At 44.8% G+C, this 23,853-nt stretch overlaps 1 protein-coding gene across 3 annotated transcripts in view; it reads left to right on the forward strand.

Moving 5' to 3' along the window:
- MFRP (membrane frizzled-related protein) overlaps positions 1-23,853 on the forward strand; it is a 228,888-nt gene that overhangs the window by 17,625 nt on the left and 187,410 nt on the right. For 2 of the 3 annotated variants that reach the window (XM_073566439.1, XM_073566441.1), the window contains exon 3: positions 14,006-14,129. In XM_073566439.1, the coding sequence (XP_073422540.1) occupies positions 14,006-14,129 (124 nt within the window). The remainder of the gene's footprint in view (positions 1-14,005; positions 14,130-23,853) is intronic. The other variant, XM_073566440.1, reaches the window with a different exon arrangement.

Raw genomic sequence — 23,853 nt, forward strand, 5'->3', positions numbered from 1 at the left:
GTATGTCCTACAAGGAACGGTTAAAGGATCTGGGAATGTTTAGCTTGCAAAAAAGATGACTAAGAGGAGACTTAACTGTGTACAAATATCTGAAGGGATGTCACAGTGTTGAGGGATTATCATTATTCTCATTTGCACATGGACACACAAGAAGCAATGGATGAAATTGAAAGGGAGAAGATATAGATTAGATATTAGAAAAAACTTTTTGACAGAGTGATCAATGAGTGGAACAGGCTGCCACAAGAAGTGGTGAGCTCTCCTTCAATGGAAGGCTTCAAACAGAGGCTGGTCAGATATCTGTCTGACATGGTTTAGTGAATTCTGCATTGAGAAGGGGATTGGACACGATGACCCCTGAGGTACATTACAACTCTAACATTCTATGATTCTAACTTCACTCCTGATGATCACAAAACTTCAAGATAACTGACATATTTTCCATTGGGATTTTACCTTTCCCCAGAGATTAAACTGTTGTCAGTTATCTGGCCACTTCAGATTTGTGGCTTATAGGCAGTGGTTACAGTTATGAGAAAGCATGCATATTCTTTCTCATTTAACCCTGAAGTTGAAAATGTATGTTCCATCCCTATTGCATATATACAAGCCCCAATATTCATACCTTTTATCGGTGCCAGGAGTCTGGAAAATATTCTGGGATGAAAGGACCTGTGAAGAAAAATAGCTATCTCAAAAGAATGTGAGGTATTCACTTTATTCCTCTCACTTCATAAAGGGGCATGCTGCATGTTAATGAGGTGGATTCACTTCACTCTCTAGGTAATTCCCTACCTTCTTATGTTCATTGTACTAATCTGAGTCTAGGAGATTCAAACTGTCAGCTGTTTTCTTCCTCACTGGAAATGTTTGCATTAAGGAAGGAGGGAGGGAGCGAGTGTCCCCTTCACTAGGCGCTTAGATATTTTAATATTTTCTATGACAGTAAATAAAAAACAAAATTAATAATGTTGAAGTTTTCAACCTGGTCACTGGGTCTGTTTGCTTGTAAAATGCCGTTGTCAATCTCTGACAGCAGCATTTGCAGTGCATGTCCTGGAGGATGCTCTATTTGAATATCCCATTAACTCCTCATGACACAATCAATGTGCATCAGTGGGTTGTCATGATAGCCATTGCTGGTATTCATAGGAGACCATGATTTTTACTATATAAAACAATGCTGTGATATTGCTTTGAATATTAATAGCAGTTATATAATTACAGGTTCACATCCCCTGAGGAGTCTACAAAATATAGTAAAAAAGAAAAAAAAGTTTATACAAATACGAAAAAAATGAAGATTTAAATAAACCTCCACTTCCACATTAAAAATAAAGAAATAAAGTAAAAAAATTGATCAAAATATAAAATTAATTATCCTGATCAGCAGATGATGTAATGAGAAAAAAATCATAACTGCATAAATGTAACATTTTTGTGACTGTCGCAGCACTGCAAAATAAAACAATAAAAAGCGACCAAAACATTGTGGCTGCCCCAAAATGGGATAAGAAAAACCTCAACTCAAGGTGCTAAAAGTCCCATTGATTAAAAACTTAAAGGGTCTTGGAATCAGTACATCGTGCCAACCCATGGGTGGCACCAATCTCTCACTGGCCGCAAATTAGAAGTAGCCTGCAGTCAGTCCCAATAGCTTCCAAATTGGCTGATTATAATAGTTACAACTTCTGTTCTATCTGTCAAAACATTTTTCTTCTTGTACTGTACATAAAATCTGGATGTGCTTTTTTGTTTCATCAAAGGCATTCATGTAATGAAAACATTCTTGGCCCAAATCTGATAAAACCAAGCAATAAATCGCAGAGCTTAATGAAAGCTATCAAATAGGAAACAAAACCAAAATTAGATTTTTGGCGCTGTGACAGCAGTAAAATGCTTTTATACTACGCTAAGCACAACTTCCAATAGTAATATTGTTATAGACCAGTGATGGCGAACCTTTCAGAGACCGAGTTCCCAAACTGCAGCCTAAAACCCAATTATTTATGACGAAGTGCTAACACGTGCCAAATGACCCATCATGATCCCCTTCTTGTAGTAATATGCCCCATCCTTGTCCCCTTCTTGTAGTAATATGCCCCATCATGATCCCCTTCATGCAGAAATGCTCCTTCAAGATCCCCTTCATGTAGAAATATGCCCCATCATGATCCCCTTCATGTAGAAATATGCCCCATCATGATCCCCTTCATGCAGAAATATGCCCCATCATTATCCCCTTCATGCAGAAATATCCCCCATCATGATCCCATTCATGTAGAAATATGCCCAATCATGATCCCCTTCATGCAGAAATATGCACCATCATGATCCCCTTCATGTAGAAATTGCCCATTCCACCACCTCCATCATTTCCTGCTCCCCATCACCCCATCATTGACTCTCTCCCCATTACTGGCCCTCACCTCATCACTCCCATCACTGGCCTTCTCCCGATCACCCCCATCATTGGCCCTCTCCCCATCACTGGCCCTCTCCCCATCACTCTCATCATTGGCCCTCTCCTCGTCACCTCCAAGTTGATATCACCAACCATTCTCTTTATATTTAGGTGTATCCATTTACATAGCCCACCCAAGTATATCCATAAAAATGGCCCACCCTGTATAATGTCCATTAAGAAATAAGGTAGACACTCTCTTAGGCCTCCTTAACATGTGCGTATATTATGTCCATATGCAATCCTTTTTTTAAGGACTGCAAATACAGACACACGCACACCCATTGTATTCAATGGTGGTGCCACATGTCAGGTTTTCACTTAGGTTGAAAAAAGACCTAGGTCCATCAAGTTCAACCTTTCTCCACAAATTGCACATTTTGCCAATAAATTAGCTATAACTCACAATGTTAGGTGTATTGTGGAAATCATCAAGACCTTTTTAAAGAGCTATGTCTGACATTACTACCTCTTGTGGTAGTGAATTTCACATTCTGACTGCTCTATCTGTAAAGAACTCTTTCCTATGTAGCTGCCGGAATCACCTTTCGTCTACCCATAATGAGTACCCCCTTGTCCTAAGTATGGTTTTTGGAAGGAATAAGTCATGTGCCTGTCCCTTGTACTGACCACACATATATTTATGCATATAAATGAGATTTCCTCTGAGACGTCTTTTTTTAAGCTAAAGCAAGCCTAACTTTTATAATAATAATAAGCTTTATTTTTATATAGCGCTAACATATTCCGCAGCGCTTTACACACATTTTCATCACTGTCCCCGATGGGGCTCACAATCTAAATTACCTATCAGTATGTCTTTGGAATGTGGGAGGAAACCGGAGTACCCGGAGGAAACCCACGCAAACACGGGGAGAACATACAAACTCCTTGCAGATGTTGTCCTTGGTGGGATTCGAACCCAGGACCCCAGTGCTGCAAGGCTGCAGTGCTAACCACTGAGCCAACTTTTCCAAACTCTCACCATATGAGATGCCTTCCATCCCTTGTAATAATCTTGTCTATGATAAACGAGCATGAAATAAATAAATTAATTAAAAAAACAGCATAGGGTCCCTCTTATTTTTAATATCTTGCTCAGGGAAAGCAGACAGCTGGGGGCTGGTGTTATTATTCTGGAAAGGGGCAAATATCCATAAAGTTTCCCATCCTATTAATATCAGCTCACAGGTGTTTGTGAAGCCTTTACTAGTTATTACAAAGGGGGTCTCAAACAAAAAATGACGTGTGGTCCCCTCTATTTTTAATAACCAGCAAAGGCTAAGCCGACAACTGCATGGCGATTTTAATAGACTACGAAGGGGCTATGGATATTGGCCTCCTCCAAGACTAATAACACCATCCCTCAACCACCCCAGAAATGGCGCATCCATTATATGCGCCAATTCGGGTGGTTAATTTTGGCTCTTCCCGCTTGCCCGCCCTGGTGCGTTGGCAAGTGAGGTAATGGTATTGAGGTTGATGTTAGTTGTGTAATGTTCTGACATAAAGCCCAGGGGTTAGTAATGGAGAGGCGTGTATAAGACACCCTCATTACTAACTCCATAGTTAAAAGTAATAAACACACGCACATGTGTGACCTGCGGTGACCTTACTGACGTCACAGCTCATAGTGTGAGAGCTTTCTCATGCTGCAAGCAGTAACGTCAGTAAGATTACAGCAGGTTGGTTCACACAGAGGTTAGTGTGAGGACCAACATCTGTGACCTGCGATAATCTTAATTACATCACCACTTGTCACTGCAGCCACATTCTCACACAACTTTCAGCAGGCGTGCTGTGCAGTAACATTACTGATGTCACCGCTCAGCACAGACTTTAGATGTAGAAGAGTTAGGGATTGTCGTTGGACCTCCTTCTTATGGATCTACAGTGGACAGGTGGGAATAACTTTTAATTTTGTGGTATTAAATGGTTAAAAAGGTTATTTATCGGGGAGTGATTTTTGCAATTAAAGGACTTTTCTCTGTGTTTTTCTTACTTTTGACTACGGGGTTAGTAATGGGGTGTCTGACTGACATCTCTCCATTACTAATCCCTGGGCTTGATGTCAGTAGACATTACACATCCATTATCCTGCTTGCCAATGCACCAGGGCAAGCGGGATGAGTCGAAGCTTATTGCCAGAATTGGCGCTTCTAATGGATGTGCTATTTCTGGTGCGGCTGAAGGCTGATGTTGTTAGTCTGGGAGAGGACCAATATCCATGCCCCTTCCAAGCATATGAAACTCAGCCAGCACTGTCTATTTAGCCTTTGCTGGTTAATTAATGTGGCGCCCCTGAGGCTCAGTCGCCACAGAGGTACTGGACCTTCTCCTAAGGTTTAGTGCCCCACCATCCGGGTAAGTTGGGGGCTCCTGACCACGCTCTTACACTCGCACCCCACACAATAGAGTAGTTCAGCACAACCACATTGCGGCTCTTTGCTTACAGAGAGGCAGAGCACCTTTGGTGGTTCCCTGCTTGGAACACTAGACGTGCTGGGAGGTGGGTGGAGTTTAGACTAGATATAAAAGAACAGGACAGTTCCACGATTGAAGCTCAGTTGGGGTTCAGCTCAGTTGAGTAGGAGAGGAAGACACTCGGGAGGAGTGGGGATCCCTGGAAGAAGGGATGGAGGAAGGAGTGCTGCAGCTGCCTCAGTGACCTGAGCCAGCTGGCACCGGAAAGGAAAGGAAAGAAGGAGAAGGACCTTGAACCGAAGCCTGAGGGAAAGAAAAGTACAGAACGTAGGAGTAAAAGGGAACATAGAGGACGTGGGTTAGAGGAAGAACCCTGCCTAGAAGTTGTAAGCGCAAGGCCGGGGCCCGGTCCCCGAGGTTGTATGGACACTAATGGTTCTGCAGCAGACACCGATGGAGTAGTGGGCTGTAAATGCACTACTCCCATCTAAGACTTGAGGGCACAACAGCAATAAGGATAGAGAGCCGGGACTTAGGAGAAGAGAGTCCCCAAAGCAGGCTTCAGCTATCTGCCGTGCAAGTAGAGTTCTTGGGAACATCTGTCAGGAGGAACTCCAGTGTAACTCAGTACTAGGAGATCTTCACACTTAAGGCGCTATAGAGGAGACGTTCAGGAAAAGCACATAAGTTGGCGGAGTGTGGAAGGGAGCTTTCCATCTTGCCTGGAGGTTGACTGCGTCCCTGACTCGGAGGACATTCAGACTGTGAGTAAAGCTTTGGAACTAAATGCCCTGGTGTCCTCCATTCCTTCCTGCATCTGTCCGGCTAGCACTGATGCATCCCCTGCGCCAGACACTACACCATCTAAGTGTCCCCACATCTACACTGCCCCGGGACAACAGCCCTGCCTGTGGAGGGCTATACCATCATTGCTGCACCACACCATCTGTCCCGGAGGATCTGTCTGCAGCGTCGGCTTAACACCTCCCTTGCCGAACACCACAGGTGGCGTCACGAACTATTCATCTAACTACATTCCACCATTCACATCTTCCTATTACTTGGGCGCCCAGGGCCACGGTCCGGGTCACCACCACTGTGACACGTCCCCCTGATACCGGCCCCACAGCCTTGGGAGGGCGACCCAATTTTGACGTCACGAATAGGATGATGAGAGTCGATGCCATCGGGTTCTGTGTGCCTAAGATTTGTTGGACTTAAAACTTTTGAGAATGTGCAGAAGACCCAGTTTAATAGACTGTGAAATGAACATTAAAAATGGCCATTGGCGTGGAGAAGCAGGGCGTGAAGAGATGGGAGATCCTAGGAAAAGACCGCGAAGAGTCTTGGGCCTCCCCTGCCTGAATTACTATGTGACAGCGACATGGCCCACCCCCCGAGGGGTTCGCATACTGGCTTGGTATGGAGGCGCTGGAAGAAGACGCTGCCCCAAAAAGAAGGGGCAGAAGCTATACCATCATTGCTGCACCACACCATCTGTCCCGGAGGATCTGTCTGCAGCGTCGGCTTAACACCTCCCTTGCCGAACACCACAGGTGGCTGTTGTGAATTCATTTTCCCCTTCACCATTGAGGTCTGATGAACTCCCTCTTCTGGTGAAGGAAGGTAGTGAGGCTGATTACAAAGCACCTGAGCAGAATGATGATGACTGGGTGACTGGAATTGCTGACTGGATATAAGGCAGCTGACGCCCTTCTGCCTTGCGGGTGATTTCTCTGAGGGATTCTAGGAGACCAGTCTGATTCCTGCTCCTCAAAAGCTAAGTTTTCTGCTCTGCTTTTTGCATTTGTGTTTTGGTTTTGTTTTGCCTTGTTTTTCTGGATTTCTGCCATTCCCTGCTGGGGTGAGCTGAATTTCTTTTTGCTCTGTCTTCAGAAAATACCTGAGTACTGATATAGTCTTTTTGAAGCCTAGCGTCTTCAGGGCTTTTTTCCCTATCAGTCTGTTGGCTCTTGTTTTGAGAGGTTTTTGGCGGATTGCAGACAGCAGCTTTTCTATCCTGTCCTATTTAGATAGCTTGGGCCCCATCATTTGCTCAGCCTATCTTTCTATCTGTGTGAGTGTTTGTTCATCTTGCTTCACCATCATTATATGTTGGGGGCTGCCTATTGCTTTGGGGTCTGCTCTGGGGCAGTTTAGATTTCCTTTTCTGTCTTTAGGCTATCTAGTTCTCCGGCTGTCATCGAGGGGTCTAGGGCACCGTAGGAACCCCCCACGGCTACTGCTAGTTGTTGTTGTTAGGTTCAGGGGTCTGCAATCCGATAGCTGCCAACTTCTCTGGTTTTCTGGACTTAGCTAGTATTTCTGTTTTTGCCTCCTATGGTGACTCATTCATAACAGAATCACCCGCCATACCACAGATCCTAGGGTACTCAATAGCAGGAAAGAATTGTAAAAAAAAAAAAAAAAAATGTGTGTATATTTTTTCCTCTATATCTCTGAGGCCGTAGGGGGAATTTTTTTTTCTCTCAGTGGAGATAAAGCAATTGTCTGATTGTGTGGAGCAGCTCGCTGCGGAAGTGCGGGGAATTTCCGCCTACCTTGCTCATTCACATGCTGCTGAACCAAAGATCCCTACTCCTGATGTGTTTTTTGGGGATCGGTCTAAATTTTTGAATTTCAAAAATAATTGTAAATTATTTTTTGCCTTGAAGCCTAACTCGTCAGGGAGCTCCGCGCAGCAGGTTAAAACTGTCATCTCTTTGCTGCGTGGTGAACCCCAGGATTGGGCGTTTTCATTGAAACCAGATGATCCTATTCTGACTAATGTGAATGCATTTTTTCAAGCCTTGGGGTTGTTGTATGACGAACCTAATGCTATTGATCAGGCTGAAAAGACCCTGTTGACATTGATTCTGCAGAATTGTACTGTCAAAAATTCCGAAAGTGGGCGGTCCTTACTACCTGGAATGATAATGCCTTGGCAGCTCTCTTTCGGAAGGGTTTGTCAGAAGCCGTAAAAGATACTATGGTGGGATTTCCTGTTCCCTCTGGTCTTGGCGATTCTATGTCATTAGCCATTCAGGTTGATCGGTGTTTACGTGAACGCAGGACTGCACGAGAGGTGTTGCCACTAGAGTTGAGCGACTTTGGTCGGATCGGGTTTCGTGAAACCCGAATAAAACAAAATAAGTTTCAGATGAAACTCGTCCGACTAGAGCAAAAAAAGTCGGAGTTTCGTCCGACTTTTATTTCCCATTGACTTGCATTGGGGTCGGGTTTCGGACGAAACTCCGACTTTGTTTTGCTCTAGTCGGACGAGTTTCATCTGAAACTTATTTTGTTTCATTCGGGTTTCACGAAACCCGATCCGACCAAAGTCGCTCAACTCTAGTTGCCACCTGTTGAACAAGTGTCTGAACCTATGCAATGTGATAGAGTTTTGTCCAGGGAGCAACGTCAGGAGTTTAGAAGGCGTAATAAACTGTGGTTTTTTTTGTGGAGATGCCTCGCATATTATTTCTGTCTGTCCTAAACGAGAGAAACGTTTTGCACACACGTTTTCTGTGGGTGGTGTTCAACCTAAGTTTCTTCTGGCAATTACTTTGATCTGCTCCCTGTCCACATTTTCCGCCAAGGCTTTTGTGGATTCGGGAGCAGCCCTGAACCTAATGGACTTGGATTTTGCTAAACGTTGTGGATTTCCGATGACACCTCTGCGGACGCCTATCCCTTTGAGGGGGATTGATGCTACTCTTTTGGCGAAAAATAAACCTCAGTTTTGGACCCAGGTGGTAATGCGGGTCCGCCCCAGACCATCAAGAAAATTGCAGATTTTTGGTGTTGCATAATTTGCATAATACCATTGTTCTGGGGTTTCCCTGGTTGCAAATTCATAATCCAGTTTGCATAATACCATTGTTCTGGGGTTTCCCTGGTTGCAAATTCATAATCCAGTTTTGGATTGGAAATCCGTGTCTGTGGTGAGTTGGGGTTGTCGGTGTGCCCTTAGTGACGCTCCTGTTTTCTCCACCTCTCCCCAGTTGCATGATGTTCCTGACTATTTGGCTGACTTTTATGATGTATTTAGTGAGAATGAGTCTGCGTCTTTGCCTCCTCATAGGAGTTATGACTGTGCAATTGAACTGAGCCCGGGGTCTAAATTTCCCAAGGGTCGGCTCTTCAATTTATCTGTACCAGAGCACGAGGCTATGCAATCCTATATTAAGGAGGCGTTGGAGAAGGGTCATATTAGACCATCCTCTTCACTCTTAGGTGCCGTTTTTTTTTTTGTGGCCAAAAAGGATGGTTCATTAAGGCCTTGTATTGATTATCGTTCCCTCAACAAAATTACTATTAAATATCAGTATCCTTTACCCCTGATTTCGGATCTATTCTCTAGAGTTAAAGGTGCTTGCTGGTTTACCAAGCTTGACCTCAGGGGGCATATAATCTTATCTGCATTAAGCATGGGGATGAATGGAAGATGGCATTTAATACTCCGGAGGGACATTGTGAGTACCTGGTGATGCCTTTTGAGCTCACTAATGCCCCTTCTGTCTTCCAGTGCTTCATGAACGACATTTTCCGAGACTTTGTGGATAAATTTTTGATTATCTATCTGGATGATATTTTGATCTTCTCCAAGGATTGGGATTCTCATGTGGAACATGTTCGGACTGTGTTCCGGATCTTGAGGGAGAATTCCCTGTATGTCAAAGGATCGAAATGCTTTTTTGAGGTACAGAGGATTTCATTTTTGGGATTTATTTTGTCTCCATCAACTATTGAAATGGACCCGGCCAAGGTACAGGCCATTTATGATTGGGTTCAGCCCACTTCTTTGAAGGCCCTCCAGAAGTTTTTGGGTTTTGCTAATTTTTATCGGAAATTTATAGCAAAATTTTCTAGTATTGCCAAGCCATTGACTGATCTGACTAAGAAGGGTGCTGATGTGTTGAATTGGTCTTCGGAGGCTGTTTCTTCCTTTCAGGAGCTGAAGCGAAGATTCACTTCTGCCCCGGTTTTGCAGCAACCTGATGTCTCACTCCCGTTCCAGGTAGAGGTGGACGCTTCTGAGATTGGTGCAGGAGCTGTTTTGTCCCAAAAGGATCCTGTAACATCTAAAATGAATCCCTGTGCTTTCTTTTCCTGAAAGTTCTCTCCATCTGAACGTAACTATGATGTGGGGAATCGGGAACTGTTAGCCATGAAATGGGCATTTGAGGAGTGGAGTCATTGGTTGGAGGGAGCTAAACATCAAGTCGTGGTCCTCACTGACCACAAGAATTTGATTTACCTGGAGTCGGCCAAACGCTTGAACCCTAGACAGGCTAGTTGGGCCTTGTTTTTTACACGTTTTGATTTTGTGGTCTCTTTTCTTCCTGGCACTAAGAATGTCAAGGCAGACGCCCTCTCTAGGAGCTTCTTTGCTGATTCTCCTGTGCTGACCAAGCCTGCTACCATCTTAGGCGAAGGGGTAGTTCTTTCTGCCATCTCGCCCGATTTGAGACGTGCCCTGAAAGAGTTCCAGGAGGACAAACCTGAGCCTTGTCCCAGTGGAAAGTTGTATGTTCCTGACCAGTGGAAGAAGAGAGTGATGTCTGAAGTTCATTGCTCTCCATTGGCTGGTCATCCAGGTATTTTTGGTACTAGAGATCTGGTGAGTCGGTCTTTTTGGTGGCCCGCCTTGTCTCGTGATGTCAGGAATTTTGTGCAGTCCTGTGGGACTTGCTCCCGGTCTAAACCTTGTTCTCGCTCTAGTGGGTTGTTGATGCCTTTGCCGGTCCCCAGGAGGTCATGGACCCATATTTCAATGGATTTCATCTCTGATATGCCTGTCTCTCAGAGAATGACTGTTATTTGGGTGATTTGTGATAGGTTCTCTAAGATGGTTCATCTTGTACCACTCACTAAGTTGCCATCTTCCTCTGAGTTGGTGCCCCTGTTTTTGCAACAGGTGGTTCGCTTGCACGGGATTCCTGAGAACATTGTATCTGACAGAGGAGTTCAGTTTGTGTCTAGATTTAGGAGGACTTTCTGTTCCAAGCTGGGAATTCAGTTGTCCTTCTCCTCTGCTTTTCACCCTCAGACCAATGGGCAGACGGAGAGAACAAACCAGACCTTGGAGTCATATTTGAGATGTTTTATTTCTGCTGACCAGGATGATTGGGTTTCATTTTTGCCCTTGGCCGAATTTGCTTTAAATAATAGAGCTAGTTCTGCCACTTTGATGTCACCTTTTTTTTGTACAGTAACTTTGGGTTTCATCCTCAATTTTCTTCAGGGCAGGTGGAGCCTTCTGCCTGCCCAGGTGTTGACACTGTGGTGGAGAGAATGCACCAGATCTGGGACCAAGTGGTGGATAAGTTATCTCTCTCCCAGGAAAAGGCCCAGCGGTTTTCCAACCGACATAGGACCATTGGTCCCCAGTTTAATGTTGGTGATATGGTTTGGTTATCATCAAAAAATATCGCTATGAAGGTGGCTTCTCCTAAGTTTAAGCCTAGATTTATTGGACCTTACAAGATTTTGGAGATTATTAATCCGGTCTCTTTTCGTTTGGCTCTTCCTGTCACATTTAAAATCCATAATGTGTTTCATAAGTCCTTGTTGAAGAGGTTTGTTGAACCAGTTGTTCCTGGGGTGGCACCTCCGGACCCTGTATTAGTTGAAGGTAACATGGAATATGAGGTAGAGAAGATACTGGATTCCCGTCTGGCTAGACGGAGACTCCAGTATTTGGTTAAGTGGAAGGGTTTTGGTCAGGAGGATAATTCCTGGGTCTCTGCCTCTGATATTCATGCCAAAAGATTGATGCGTGCCTTTCATCGGGCTCACCCTTATCGCCCTGGTGGCGTGGATGAGGGTTCGGTGACCATTCCCCAAGGGGGAGGTACTGTTGTGAGTTCATTTTCCCCTTCACCATTGAGGTCTGATGAACTCCCTCTTCTGGTGAAGGGAGGTTGTGAGGCTGATTACAAAGCACCTGAGCAGAATGATGATGACTGGGTGACTGGAATTGCTGACTAGATATAAGGCAGCTGACCCCCTTCTGCCTTGCAGGTGATTTCTCTGAGGGATTCTAGGAGACCAGTCTGATTCCTGCTCCTCAAAAGCTAAGTTTTCTGCTCTGCTTTTTACATTTGAGTTTTGGTTTTGTTTTGCCTTGTTTTTCTGGATTTCTGCCATTCCCTGCTTGGGTGAGCTGAATTCCTTTTTGCTCTGTCTTCAGAAAATACCTGAGTACTGATATAGTCTTTTTGAAGCCTAGCGTCTTCAGGGCTTTTTTCCCTATCAGTCTGTTGGCTCTTGTTTTGAGAGGGTTTTGGTGGATTGCAGACAGCAGCTTTTCTATCCTGTCCTATTTAGTTAGCTTGGGCCCCATCATTTGCTCAGCCTATCTTTCTATCTGTGTGAGTGTTTTTTCATCTTGCTTCACCGTCATTATATGTTGGGGGCTGCCTATTGCTTTGGGGTCTGCTCTGGGGCAGTTTAGATTTCCCTTTCTGTCTTTAGGCTATTTAGTTCTCCGGCTGTCATCGAGGGGTCTAAGGCACCGTAGGAACCCCCCACGGCTACTGCTAGTTGTTGTTGTTAAGTTCAGGGGTCTGCAATCCGATAGCTGCCAACTTCTCTGGTTTTCTGGACTTAGCTAGTATTTCTGTTTTTGCCTCGTACGGTGACTCATTCATAACAGGTGGCGTCACAAACTATTGATCTAACTACATTCCACCATTCACATCTTCCTATTACTTAGGCACCCAGGGCCACGGTCCGGGTCACCGCCACTGTGACACGTCCCCCTGATACCGGCCCGGTACTGAGTACCCCACAGCCCTGGGAGGGCAACCCATAAACATAGGAGGACCTCATGTCATTTTTGTGGGGATCCTCCCTTCTTAATAACCAGTAAAGGCTATGCAGACAGCTGTGAGCTGTTATTAATACACTGTAAACCTTTATGGATATTGCCCCCCCCTCCCAGAATAATAACACCACACACAATTTTATTTATTTATCTACTCAATAAAAACAAGCATAGAAAACTACTCACTCAAAGCACTGATTATACTGTATATTGCACTGACATCTATCTGTCTATCTATCTATCTATCTATCTATCTAGCTATCATTTATGTTCCTCATCGCTATCTATCTCTATCTTTGAACATCTTTAATACTTAACACTTTTTAATTTCTATGCTGCATTTCCACACTGACAGCACATGGACACAAAGATATGGACAGCACATGGACACACAGATGTCACATGAATGTCACACGGATGTCTCATACGTTCACACGGATGACAAACAGACATGGACCATGGATCTCACTAATACTGGTTTTTCCAGTGCTGGAATCATCAGGGTGTGTTAATGGGGCCTTACACATGGGAAAGGGAAGTTATGTTCAATGGTGAACACCATTCAATGGGAAACTGAAATGAAGCAAGATAGGTCCAATACTCCATTGACTAAAGATCCATTTAGATGAGCCAACAATCAGGAATGAGCATTCATCTGAATGCTTGTTCGCCAATTATTGGCTTGTGTAAAAAGCTGGCAATCATCAAAACGCTCTGTGGTTGAGTTATTAGATTGTTCATGTGAGCAGTAAATTCTTTATTATCGGTGGCACATTGTCCGGTGTAAACAGATGTGCTGCCAACGACAATGATATTCTGTGCATACAGAGTCATCATATTAACAATCATTCCGTGTGCAACGCTTCACTTTCCTGGACAAACGTGAAGGACATACAGTTTATATTTTCAGCCATCTTATGTTGCTTAGCAAAATGTAGGTAAACACAAGTATAAATTCAATATCCTCATCAACTGTATAGTCAGACATTGGATCTATTTTATAAAATGACAGCTATAAAGAAGAGAGTAATATCTCCTTTCTTAAGAGTCCTACATATTTGCCATATATTCTATATCCTTTCGGCGCTGATTACCTATAATTGAAGAATATAATATTATAGTAATTCGATATTATAGAACTAAAAATGAGTTGGTTATTAGGCAGGCAAGCTGCCCAAAGGTCTAAAGTAATATCTGTAGCACTCCTACAGGTTACATACTCCACACTCTGCCCCTCAACATCATCTTTTCAATCTCTCACTCATGAGTTTTTCTATCTGTGACAGACGAAGTACTGCAACCTTGTGTTTGACCCTGTGTCGGAGCTGTTATCAACAGGATCTTCTTCAGAAAGAGATTTTGTCCAAAATTCCTGCCAGGTCAGCACCGGTAAGAAAAAAAATCTCAAAGGTAAAATTTGTTCTGCTTATTTTTTACTCACTAAGCCCGGCATCACATTTACGTATGGAGGAGTTGTGGATGGATGCGGACTTCCTCTGTGAAGCTCCGCCCACTGCCGTGCCTCCTCTGGTCAGCTCCGCCTACATCCACATGCGGCCTGCGTATCCTATCTTTAACATTGGGTATGCGGGCCGTGCGGATGTATGCGGATGCCTACGCATGCGTCGTTCTGACTATGCGGCGACCCGCTTCGAACGCAACAAGTTGCAATTTTGATGCGGTCGTCGCATTGTCAAAATGACACATGCAGAGGTATCCGCATGCATCTGCATGGCCTGCGTACCCAATGTTAAAGATAGGGTACGCAGGCTGCATGCGGACATAGGTGGAGCTGACTGGAGGAGGTGCAGCAGTGGGCGGTACTTCACGGAGGAAGTCCGCATCCCTCCGCATCTCCTCCATGCGCAAATGTGAAACTAGCCTAAGAAAATATTAAAAAGTTTTTGTGCAAATTGCCAGAAGAATCAGAAAAGCAATTAAAAGCTATTTTTTTTTTCATTTTATTGAATAGAACCAAATTGGGTAATTTGTCCATGATACAGGGAATGGGATTCTGAAAAAGACAGTCAGAAAATTCTGAATTGATATTTCCATTTTAAAAAGTGATGGCATCGTTATGATTTAGAAAAAGTACAGCTCACCCTGTTATGTCCAGGTTCCTTGGTTGGTCATAGCGCACGGAACCGCCCTGGTCCCGGTGGTATGGAAATCCAATGTGCAAGAAAAGCTGTCTCCAGTGACCACAGGAAATATGATTCTTAAAACTTGACGTTTATTTGATCATCATATTAAAGAGCGCAGATATGGGCAATCCCACTGCAAGAAAAACCCTACATGTTTCTACCTACAACTTTTCTTGCACATTGGATTACATTATGATTGGTGGGTCTGTTCTGAGACCCTGAACATCCTGAAAATGAAGGTGCAGGTATTTTTTTTTTATATAATACTGGCCCAGTCACCAGCTGGTGGATTGGACTGACTGTAGTTACTGGATCTGACATCTGGGCCTGCAATGGTAATGAATTGATGGCATATCCTACCTGTATGCATCATTTTCTAAAATGGAATATTCCCTTAAATAAACATTTTTAGGACTTAATGTTATTCTTCAATATTTTACTTTCAGTTTATGACTAGTTGTAGAGCAAGACAGATAACACAACTACATGAATGAAAAATCACTTAAAATGGTAATTCAGCTATGTGTATGTTTTCTGATCGCGCATTTTAAAGGGAACCTGTCAGGCGATTCATTCTACCCAAACATCGGACAGCATGAATTGCAGCATGGCTCTGGGAAGAGCCAGTCGGGGCTGTGCTTCTCTCTGGTTATGGCCCCAACTACTCTAAGTATATTTTCTCTGAAACATGGGAACATTTCAGAGGATAATATACCTGCCTACAGTCATTCAGCCAGGCTGCAATTCATGCTGCCCAAACCACGGGCAGAATGCTTTCTACACTATGGCAACAAGTGACTGAAAGTAAACTAACCACATGACTGATGCGTATAAAATTGCCAGAAAAAAAGATGCATCACATAAAAGGTTCATTCTAAATTTTCCAAGTTACTTCATGTTATAATTTGTTTGCATCAATCAAAAGTAATAATAATAACTCAAATTTCTTGTTAAAGACTGTGGTGCATGATTGATCAGGTAACATTACGGCAATAATAATTATAAGATTTAAGAGACTTAAATGATTCAGTAGCTGAAAGAGGTTGTATGATTTAAACTTGAGAGGTTATTCCAAAAATCATAATGTTGTCTTATAGCAATGTACACATATCCTTATTTAAAGAAAGCAAAAAGCAAAAAACAAAATATCCTGAACTAAAAAGTAAAAAATAAACTGCAAATAATGCATAAAGGTAATAATAAAAATAAGGGTATTTAAATATTATTTTTATTATTACCTTTATGCATTATTTGCAGTTTATTTTTTACATTTTAGTTCAGGATATTTGTGTTTTTTGATTTTTACTTTCTCTGGTTAATGGTCATGTGTAACTTACTTTTTCAGTTCAGATTTGTTTTTTATACATATCCTTATTTGTGTCAATCTAAAAAAAAATTATAAAGAAGCACTCCCATCAAAGTTTTTATTCTCTTAATAAATTGCAATCATCATATTATATAGCACTGTGTACTTGTAAGAGGGAGGACATTGGGTCCTGTTCCCCCAGAAGATGTTGAGGCAAGATGCCAATCGTTATTGCTGTGTGAAATATATTTTCTTGTGGCAACAAGTGTTAATTTCTCTGTGGGCTGCAGTTCTAACTAAAGGCCACAAGATGTCACTGTCGCCCTTTTTACTCTTGCGCAGTAATGGGTGAAAGGTTAATGCTGGTTTCACATTTGCGTATGGAGGAGCTGCGGAGGGCTGCGGACTTCCTCTGTGAAGCTCTGCCCATGGCCGCACCTCCTCCGGTCAGTTCCGCCTCCGTCGGCATGCGGCCTGCGTACCCTATTTTTAGCATAAGGTATTCAGGCCGTGCTGATGTATGCGGATGCCTCCACATGCGTCGTTTTGATGGTGCACGACTGCACCAAAATGTAACACGTTGTGTGGCGCCCTGCGTCTTTGTCGCCACAAAAGGGTTAAATATGTACTGTTTTGTATGTGTTTTGTGAGCAATGGGAGTTAGGCTTTCTCTGCTAGAGTCCACAGCACACACACACAATTTACCTCACTCCCTTACTTGTCTGAAGCTTAGAGCTTTGCAGACATACCCTAACTGGGAGGGGGAGGAGTCAAGAGTTGTTGTTTTCAGTGAAGAAGATGGAGGAAAGATGGAGAACGCTCTTGGAAGCCATGCCATGTGCTCCCTCCAGGAGTAAAGCTAATAAGAATCAGGGAGTCAGCCCCTAGGCCATCCATGCTTTCAGAGCAAGGTGGTAAGCTGAGAGACTGTGTGAGTTTATACAACCAACAGCAAAGTGTTTTCCCCGGGAAGACTGCAGCAAAATAGGATCAGTGAAGGATTGTGCAAGAAGGAACTGGAGCTTCACACAGGATCCAAGCTGCAATTTGCCAGCAGAGGAATACACAGTGAGTAGTGGCTATACTGGAAGTTCTAGACTCCAGGAAGCCTTGGTTCCAGAAGGGATTAGAATAGCAGGAAGCTTACACCGAGTCACAGCAGAGTGAAGGATAACTCCCATTCTGCAGAGCAGACTGTACCCTGTTGAGAGTTGTAATATCTCCTCTGAACTGCACCTGAACTACAGTAAATGATAAAGTGACTTTCATTGTCTCCTGCCTTATTACTCCATGCCTTATACTTCCATCACAATCTCTGGGGGTCAGCCCTGGTTGGAGAGGGTTAAATATCTGCACTGCCATCACCATCTACTCCCCCAGGGATCATCTGCAGTGCCGACAATACTACAGTCGAACACTCCAACTGGCGTCACAAATCACTACATAAACTTTATCCCTAATCAATACTCCCCTTTTACATGACCGCCTGGGGCCATGGACCGGGTCACTGCCACTGTGACACATCCCTTTAAGACGACCGGTGTCATTTTGGCGTCATGAACAGAATACCATGCGTGTCTAATGTCCTACAGGAGCAACAACCTGCAGCAACTGAAGCGGTGAGTCGCACCCCTGCAAGGGTTAACTATGGGAGAAAGATGTCTAATCCTGGCTATGCTCAGGGTGCAGCAGCTGCAGCTTCCATATTGCCTCTCACCATGCCTTATTTACCAGGTTCGAAATGGCTGCCACAGTACACTGGCAAATTGTGCACCTTAAGTGACTTCAAAGAGAAGCTGCACAGCATGGTTGAAATTTACCCTATGTCAGAGGAGCAGAAAGTCAGTATACTTACAAGTCAGCTCAGTGACGCTGCTCAGAGACAAGTTAAATCTTGGCCAGCGACTGATAAAAAGACTGTAAAAGACATTTTTGCAAAACTAAGGGATACTTTGACACACATACTGCTTCAGAAATAAAGATGCGATTTTTCAGCTGCAGTCAGAAATCACAGGACGCTGTTAGAGTCTATGCCCTTAACCTGCACGAGGCGCTGTGGGCCATTAAACAAATTGATCCAGACAGTGTAAGAGATGAAAACAAAATGCTGAAAGAGCAGTTCATTGAAGGTCTTTTGTCTGATTCCAGTAAGGCACAACTGCGCATGATGTCATTGCAGAACCCTAACATTGACTTTGTTTAGTTTAAGGACAGATCCATCCGTATCTTAAGAGAATCTACCTATGTCTGCACTGAGCCAGTTAAACATCCAGCAGTTACATACCACCAGGGGGCTGTATCCTCACCCCAGGTGCCTGCAGTACAGCATGTGCAGATTCCAGTTGATGATTCTACTGCAGATTTACGACTGCAAGTACAGGAACTGACTAAAAATATGGCTGCTCTATGTAAAACTGTTCAGACTCTCCAGACTTGTTCCACCACAGAGAGGATCCAACTAGCATCAAGCCCGGATGATCTTCCATGGTGATGGCCAAAGAGGATGCCACAACATCAGCGACGACTGACTCTCACCGGCAGAAGAGCAATGGACCGATTTGACTCTTCTGGGAGACCCATCTGCTGACAGTGCCATAAGGTTGATCATATTGAAAGGGAATGTCCTTTAAATGGGCGACCCATGGGGCCGAGGACCAACCACCAGGAGTAAGACAATCTGGTCCAACTAACTGGAGGAACAGGTATGTTGGAGGACGTCCACATATACCCGTGGTAGTGGATGGTATCCCCTTCACCGCCCTCATGGACACTGGATCACAGGTAACCACAATGCCTCACACACTGTAACAGGGATATTGGACTGATGCTGATTTCACTCAACTTCCTGATGGTGACTTGTTACTAATAGCAAGTAATGGTCAACCTCTGACACAGGTGGGGTACAAGGAGGTTGTCGTTAAAGTGGGGAAAGTGGAGCTCAAAGCTCAAGGTCTCGTGGTGGTAGAGGTAGAAAGAGCAGAGTGTCAAACTATCATAACATTGGGCACAAATGTGATTGAAAATTGTTTAAGTGAGGTCATCACCATTTTGAAAGACATAGCCGAGTCGGCCCCATACAAAGAACAGCATGCCCTCAATAAAGATATCAAGGCCCCTGTGCAGCAACAGCAGGTGGTGTTAACTGGTGGAGAGATTGGTAGTGTAAAGCGGGTTTTACACTAAGCGATATCGCTAGCAAAATCGCTAAAACGTCACTGGTTTTGTGACGTTATAGCGATATTGCTAGCGATATCGCTATGTGTGATACTTACCAGCGACCGGCTCCCCCGCTGTCCATCGCTGATCGCGCGAGAATGTCCGGCTCCATTTCTCGTCGGGCGCTTCCTGCTGGGCTTCCTGCTGTGACGTCCAGCGACGCGTGGAGGCGGGCGGGAGGACGCAGGATCGCTGTGTGTGAAAGGTGAGTATCGTGCGCTGCGTCGCTGCTGCATCGCTGTGAGGTCTTTCTGTATGAAAGCTCACTAGCGATCATTTAGCGATGCACCAGCGATCCTGACCGGGTCGGATCGCTGGTTGGATCGCTGGTGCATCGCTAAATGTAAAAGGGCCTTAAGGGTGAGTGATCCCCACTCCATTATGCTTCCCCCTAGGAGTGAGATCCTCATCTGGTGCAGAGCAGCCATAGGCATCAGAAGACGGGACTACCAAGCTCTCCTTGAACCAGTCTACTCAGATAGCAGACCTACTGTGTGGACGGCCAGGGGATTTGTTGATGTTAAAAGGGGCAGGGTCCCGGTATGTGTTCTGATTCTGAACTGTGGAGAGGAGGAAGCTTGCTTGCCCCATTATGCAACCGTAGCCAAACTATTCACAGTCAGCAACAATGATATTCAGGCTGTAGGACCCTTGTATCTGTCAGAAGTGACGGATGGCAATGACTCTTCTGTTCAGACGGTGGAATGGTTCCAAAAGATACATGTTGGCACCGACTCCACTCCTGTACATCAGAAAAATGGAGTGCAGCCGGTGATGCAAGAATATGAGAGGGTTTTCGGTAAGCATCCCTTGGATTTTGGGCAGGTAAAAGGGTTTCAACATAACATCCCCACTGGAGGTCACCCACCTATCAAAGAAAGGTATCGTCTCGTGCCTCTAGCTCATTATCAGTGCGCAAAAGGTATGCTACGAGAAATGAAGCAAGCAGGGGTAATCAGGGATAGCTACAGTCCTTGGGCGGCTCCCCTGGTGTTAGTCAAAAAGAAAACTGGTACAATGCGCATGTGTGTAGATTACAGACAACTTAACAAAATTACTCACAAAGATGCATACCCCTTACCACACAAAGAGGAGTCTCTAGCAGCTTTAAAATCAGCTAGGTACTTCTCCACTTTGGACTTAACCAGCGGGTACTGGCAGGTTCCTGTTGCTGAGGCAGACAAAGAAAAAACTGCTTTTACTACTCCTATGGGGCTATGTGAATTTAACTACATGCCGTTCAGATTGAGCAGTGCTCCTAGGACCTTTCAGAGAATTATGGAATGTTGTCTGGGACATATAAACTTTGAAACTGTGCTATTGTACTTGGATGATGTGATTGTATATTCCAGGACCTATGAGGAACATCTGCAACATCTGGCAGAGGTCTTGGAGGCGTTGTCCAACTTTGGCTTAAAGGTAAAACCATCTAAATGTCATCTAAAGCCCAAAGTGCAGTATTTAGGCCATGTCGCGAGTTCAGAAGGATTAGCACCCGACCCAGACAAAGTGACTGTCATCAGAGACTGGCAGGTACCCACCAGCATCCAAGAGGTCAGACAATTCCTAGGCCTAGTGGGATACTACAGATGCTTTATCAAAGACTTTACTAAATTGGCAGCCCCCTTCAAGATCTCCTAGTTGGCCAATCCAAAAAGGCCAGAGGCAAGAGTCCCCTGATTGAGTGGAATTCTAGGTTGGATGAGTCATTCAACAGCCTTAAGCAAGCACTTACTGGAGAAGAGATCTTAGCGTATCCAGACTATGATCAGTCGTTTATCCTGCACACCGATGCCAGCAATGTTGGGTTAGGAGCTTTTCTATCTCAAATGCAGCAAGGTAAGGAGAAAGTCATTGCTTATGCCAGTCGGAAGCTTCATCCTACTGAGAGGAACTCTACCAACTATAGCTCCTTCAAGCTAGAATTCTTGGCTATCGTTTCGGCAGTGACCGAGAGGTTCAAGCACTATTTGGCCTCATCCAAATTTACCATCTATAAGGACAACAATCCGTTTACCCATCTGGAGACCGCCCGGCTCGGCGCCTTGGAACAAAGATGGATGGCTCGGTTGTCCAATTATGAGTTTGTCATTAAATACCGAGCTGGCACTAAAAACGCCAATGCCGATGACTTGTCCTGTAAGCTCCTGATCCAGTAGAAGATCTAGAAGACATGTGTCATGATCTCAGTGTGGGTTTGACTCCCACACGTGGGGTTAATGTCTGGAACCAGTGCTGATGACTGGCATTTATGGGGTTAAAGGTTGTGATCCCAGTGCAGGCTTACCTGCACACTTGGGGCTATGATTATGGCCTCTCCCTGGTTCTGGGAGAGACTTCTTATAGCCTCAGGATGCTCCTATCCCCATCAGTTATACTTTCGCCCTTGGCATTGTGTGGTGACCCCTGAGTGTGTTTGTGCTGTGTTCTGGTTGCTTGATTCTCTGTGTACGACTCAGTCTGCTCTCTGGATATTGCTTTGGATTCTGCTTGGTACCTTCTATGTCTGTTTGGTTTTGACTTCTGCTTGGCCCTGACTATCTGTCCTGTCTCATCCCTGGTGCTTTACTGATTTCTCTGTGTATGATCTCCATTTTGCCTGACTCTGAGTATTTCTGTATAGTGTCCTGCCATCTCTGAAAGCCCTGCCCCCTTGCAGTCACATGACCGTAGGTCCTGTGACTGCTTGCTGAACTTCAGCGTCCACAGGTCCTGTGTATCTGTACTTTCTGGCTGTACCTGACCCCTACAGTGCAGGTGAGTCCCTGCTCAGTGGAGGCTGCACGCTGGCGCTGACAGGATCCTGACATTATAACTGACCGTTAAGTTTTTTTTTCTTTTTTTTTTCTTTCTCTACTGAGAAATATGGATCCTATACAATCTCTTGCTGAGCAAATGTAAAATCTGAGTCAGATGTTTCAGGGTTTATCTCTGGAGCAGCAAGCTCTGGCTCATTCTCAGCAGCAGGTTTCTGAGACAGTGCGGGGGGCTTTAGCTGCTGGGTCTCTGGGGGCTGGGGCGAGTGATGTTGTTTTGGTGTCCCCAGAGCCACCTGTTAAACTGCCTGATTTCTTTTCTGGGAACAAAAAGGAGTTCAGAGTCTTCATGGAGGGGTGCAAACTCTTCTTTAGTTTGAGGCCACGTTCCTCTGGGGACGAAAGTCAGAAGGTTGGGGTCATTATGTCTCTGTTAAGAGGGTCCCCACAAGCTTGGGCTTTCTCCCTTCCTCCCACTGCCCCTGAGAGAATGTCTGTGAATGCGTTTTTTGAGGCCCTCAGGCACATATATGATGAGCCGGACCGAGTGCGATTGGCAGAGGACATGGTGATGAGTGTCTGTCAGGGGAAACACTCGGCTGAGTGGTTTTGTACAGAATTCCGCCGCTGGGCCTCAGAGGTCACTTGGGACGATGCCGCACTCCGAGGACTCTTTCGCAGAGGCTTGTCCGAGCGGTAACAGGATGCCTTGGCATTACATCCCCCAACTAACTCACTTGAGGACGCCATGACCCAGGCCGTCCGGATGGACCGCAGGCTGCGGGCCAGGGGGGTGATGCAGGCGGAGACTCCATTGTTCCCTAGTGGAAAAGAGACTGTTTCTGTGCCCATGGACGTAGGGGCTCTCTCCCTGAAGGAAAAGGAGAGACAACGCCGGAGAGAAAAGCAGTTATGCTTCTACTGTGGTAAAACAGGACATTGGAAAAGGGAGTGTCCTGATTGTCCATCCTCAACCCAGTCGACGGGAAATGACTAGGTCTGGGTAGTCAGCGGGGAGACTACTCAGACCCTCAGGTACCCTTTTCCTCGTTTTCTAAGGTGTTGCTTCATGTGGAACTGTTAGTGAACGATTGTTGTTTTCCCTCTACAGCTTTCGTGGACTGTAGATCATCCATCAATCTCATTGACTCCCAATTGGTCACACACTGTAAGATAGGGACAGTTAGACTTAAGGTTCCGATCAAAGTGGTGGCCATTGACTCCTCCCCCCTCACTAAAGAGGGAATTCTCTTTATGTCTGACTTATTTTCGCTCAAAGTGGGCGCTACCCATGTGGAAAACTTAAGTTGTTTGGTTCTGGACAATCTACCAGCAGGATTGGCGTTGGGCATGTCCTGGTTACAACGCCATAACCCAGTCACTAACTGGAAAACGGGGCGGATTGTTCAGTGGGGGTTTAATGATTTGATGTTATGTGATAAGTCTGCACTATTAGTTGAACCTGTTAAATCTGTATCTGTGTCATCTGTCGAGCTGGAAGGTATTCCGGAGTACCTGAAAGAATTCGAAGATGTGTTCTCTGAAAGCGAGGCCGAGACGTTGCCGCCACATAGACCCTTTGACTGCGCTATCGAGTTAGTCCCGGGGGCTAAATTGCCTAAAGCCCGTCTGTTTAATTTATCTGGCCCTGAGCACTTGGCCATGAAAGATTACGTTGCTAAGAGTCTTCGCAAAGGACACATACGTCCCTC

This window comes from Dendrobates tinctorius, unplaced genomic scaffold (genome assembly GCF_039654945.1).
Source record: "Dendrobates tinctorius isolate UK_male_01 unplaced genomic scaffold, ASM3965494v1 ptg000018l, whole genome shotgun sequence".
Lineage (NCBI taxonomy): Eukaryota > Metazoa > Chordata > Amphibia > Anura > Dendrobatidae > Dendrobates > Dendrobates tinctorius.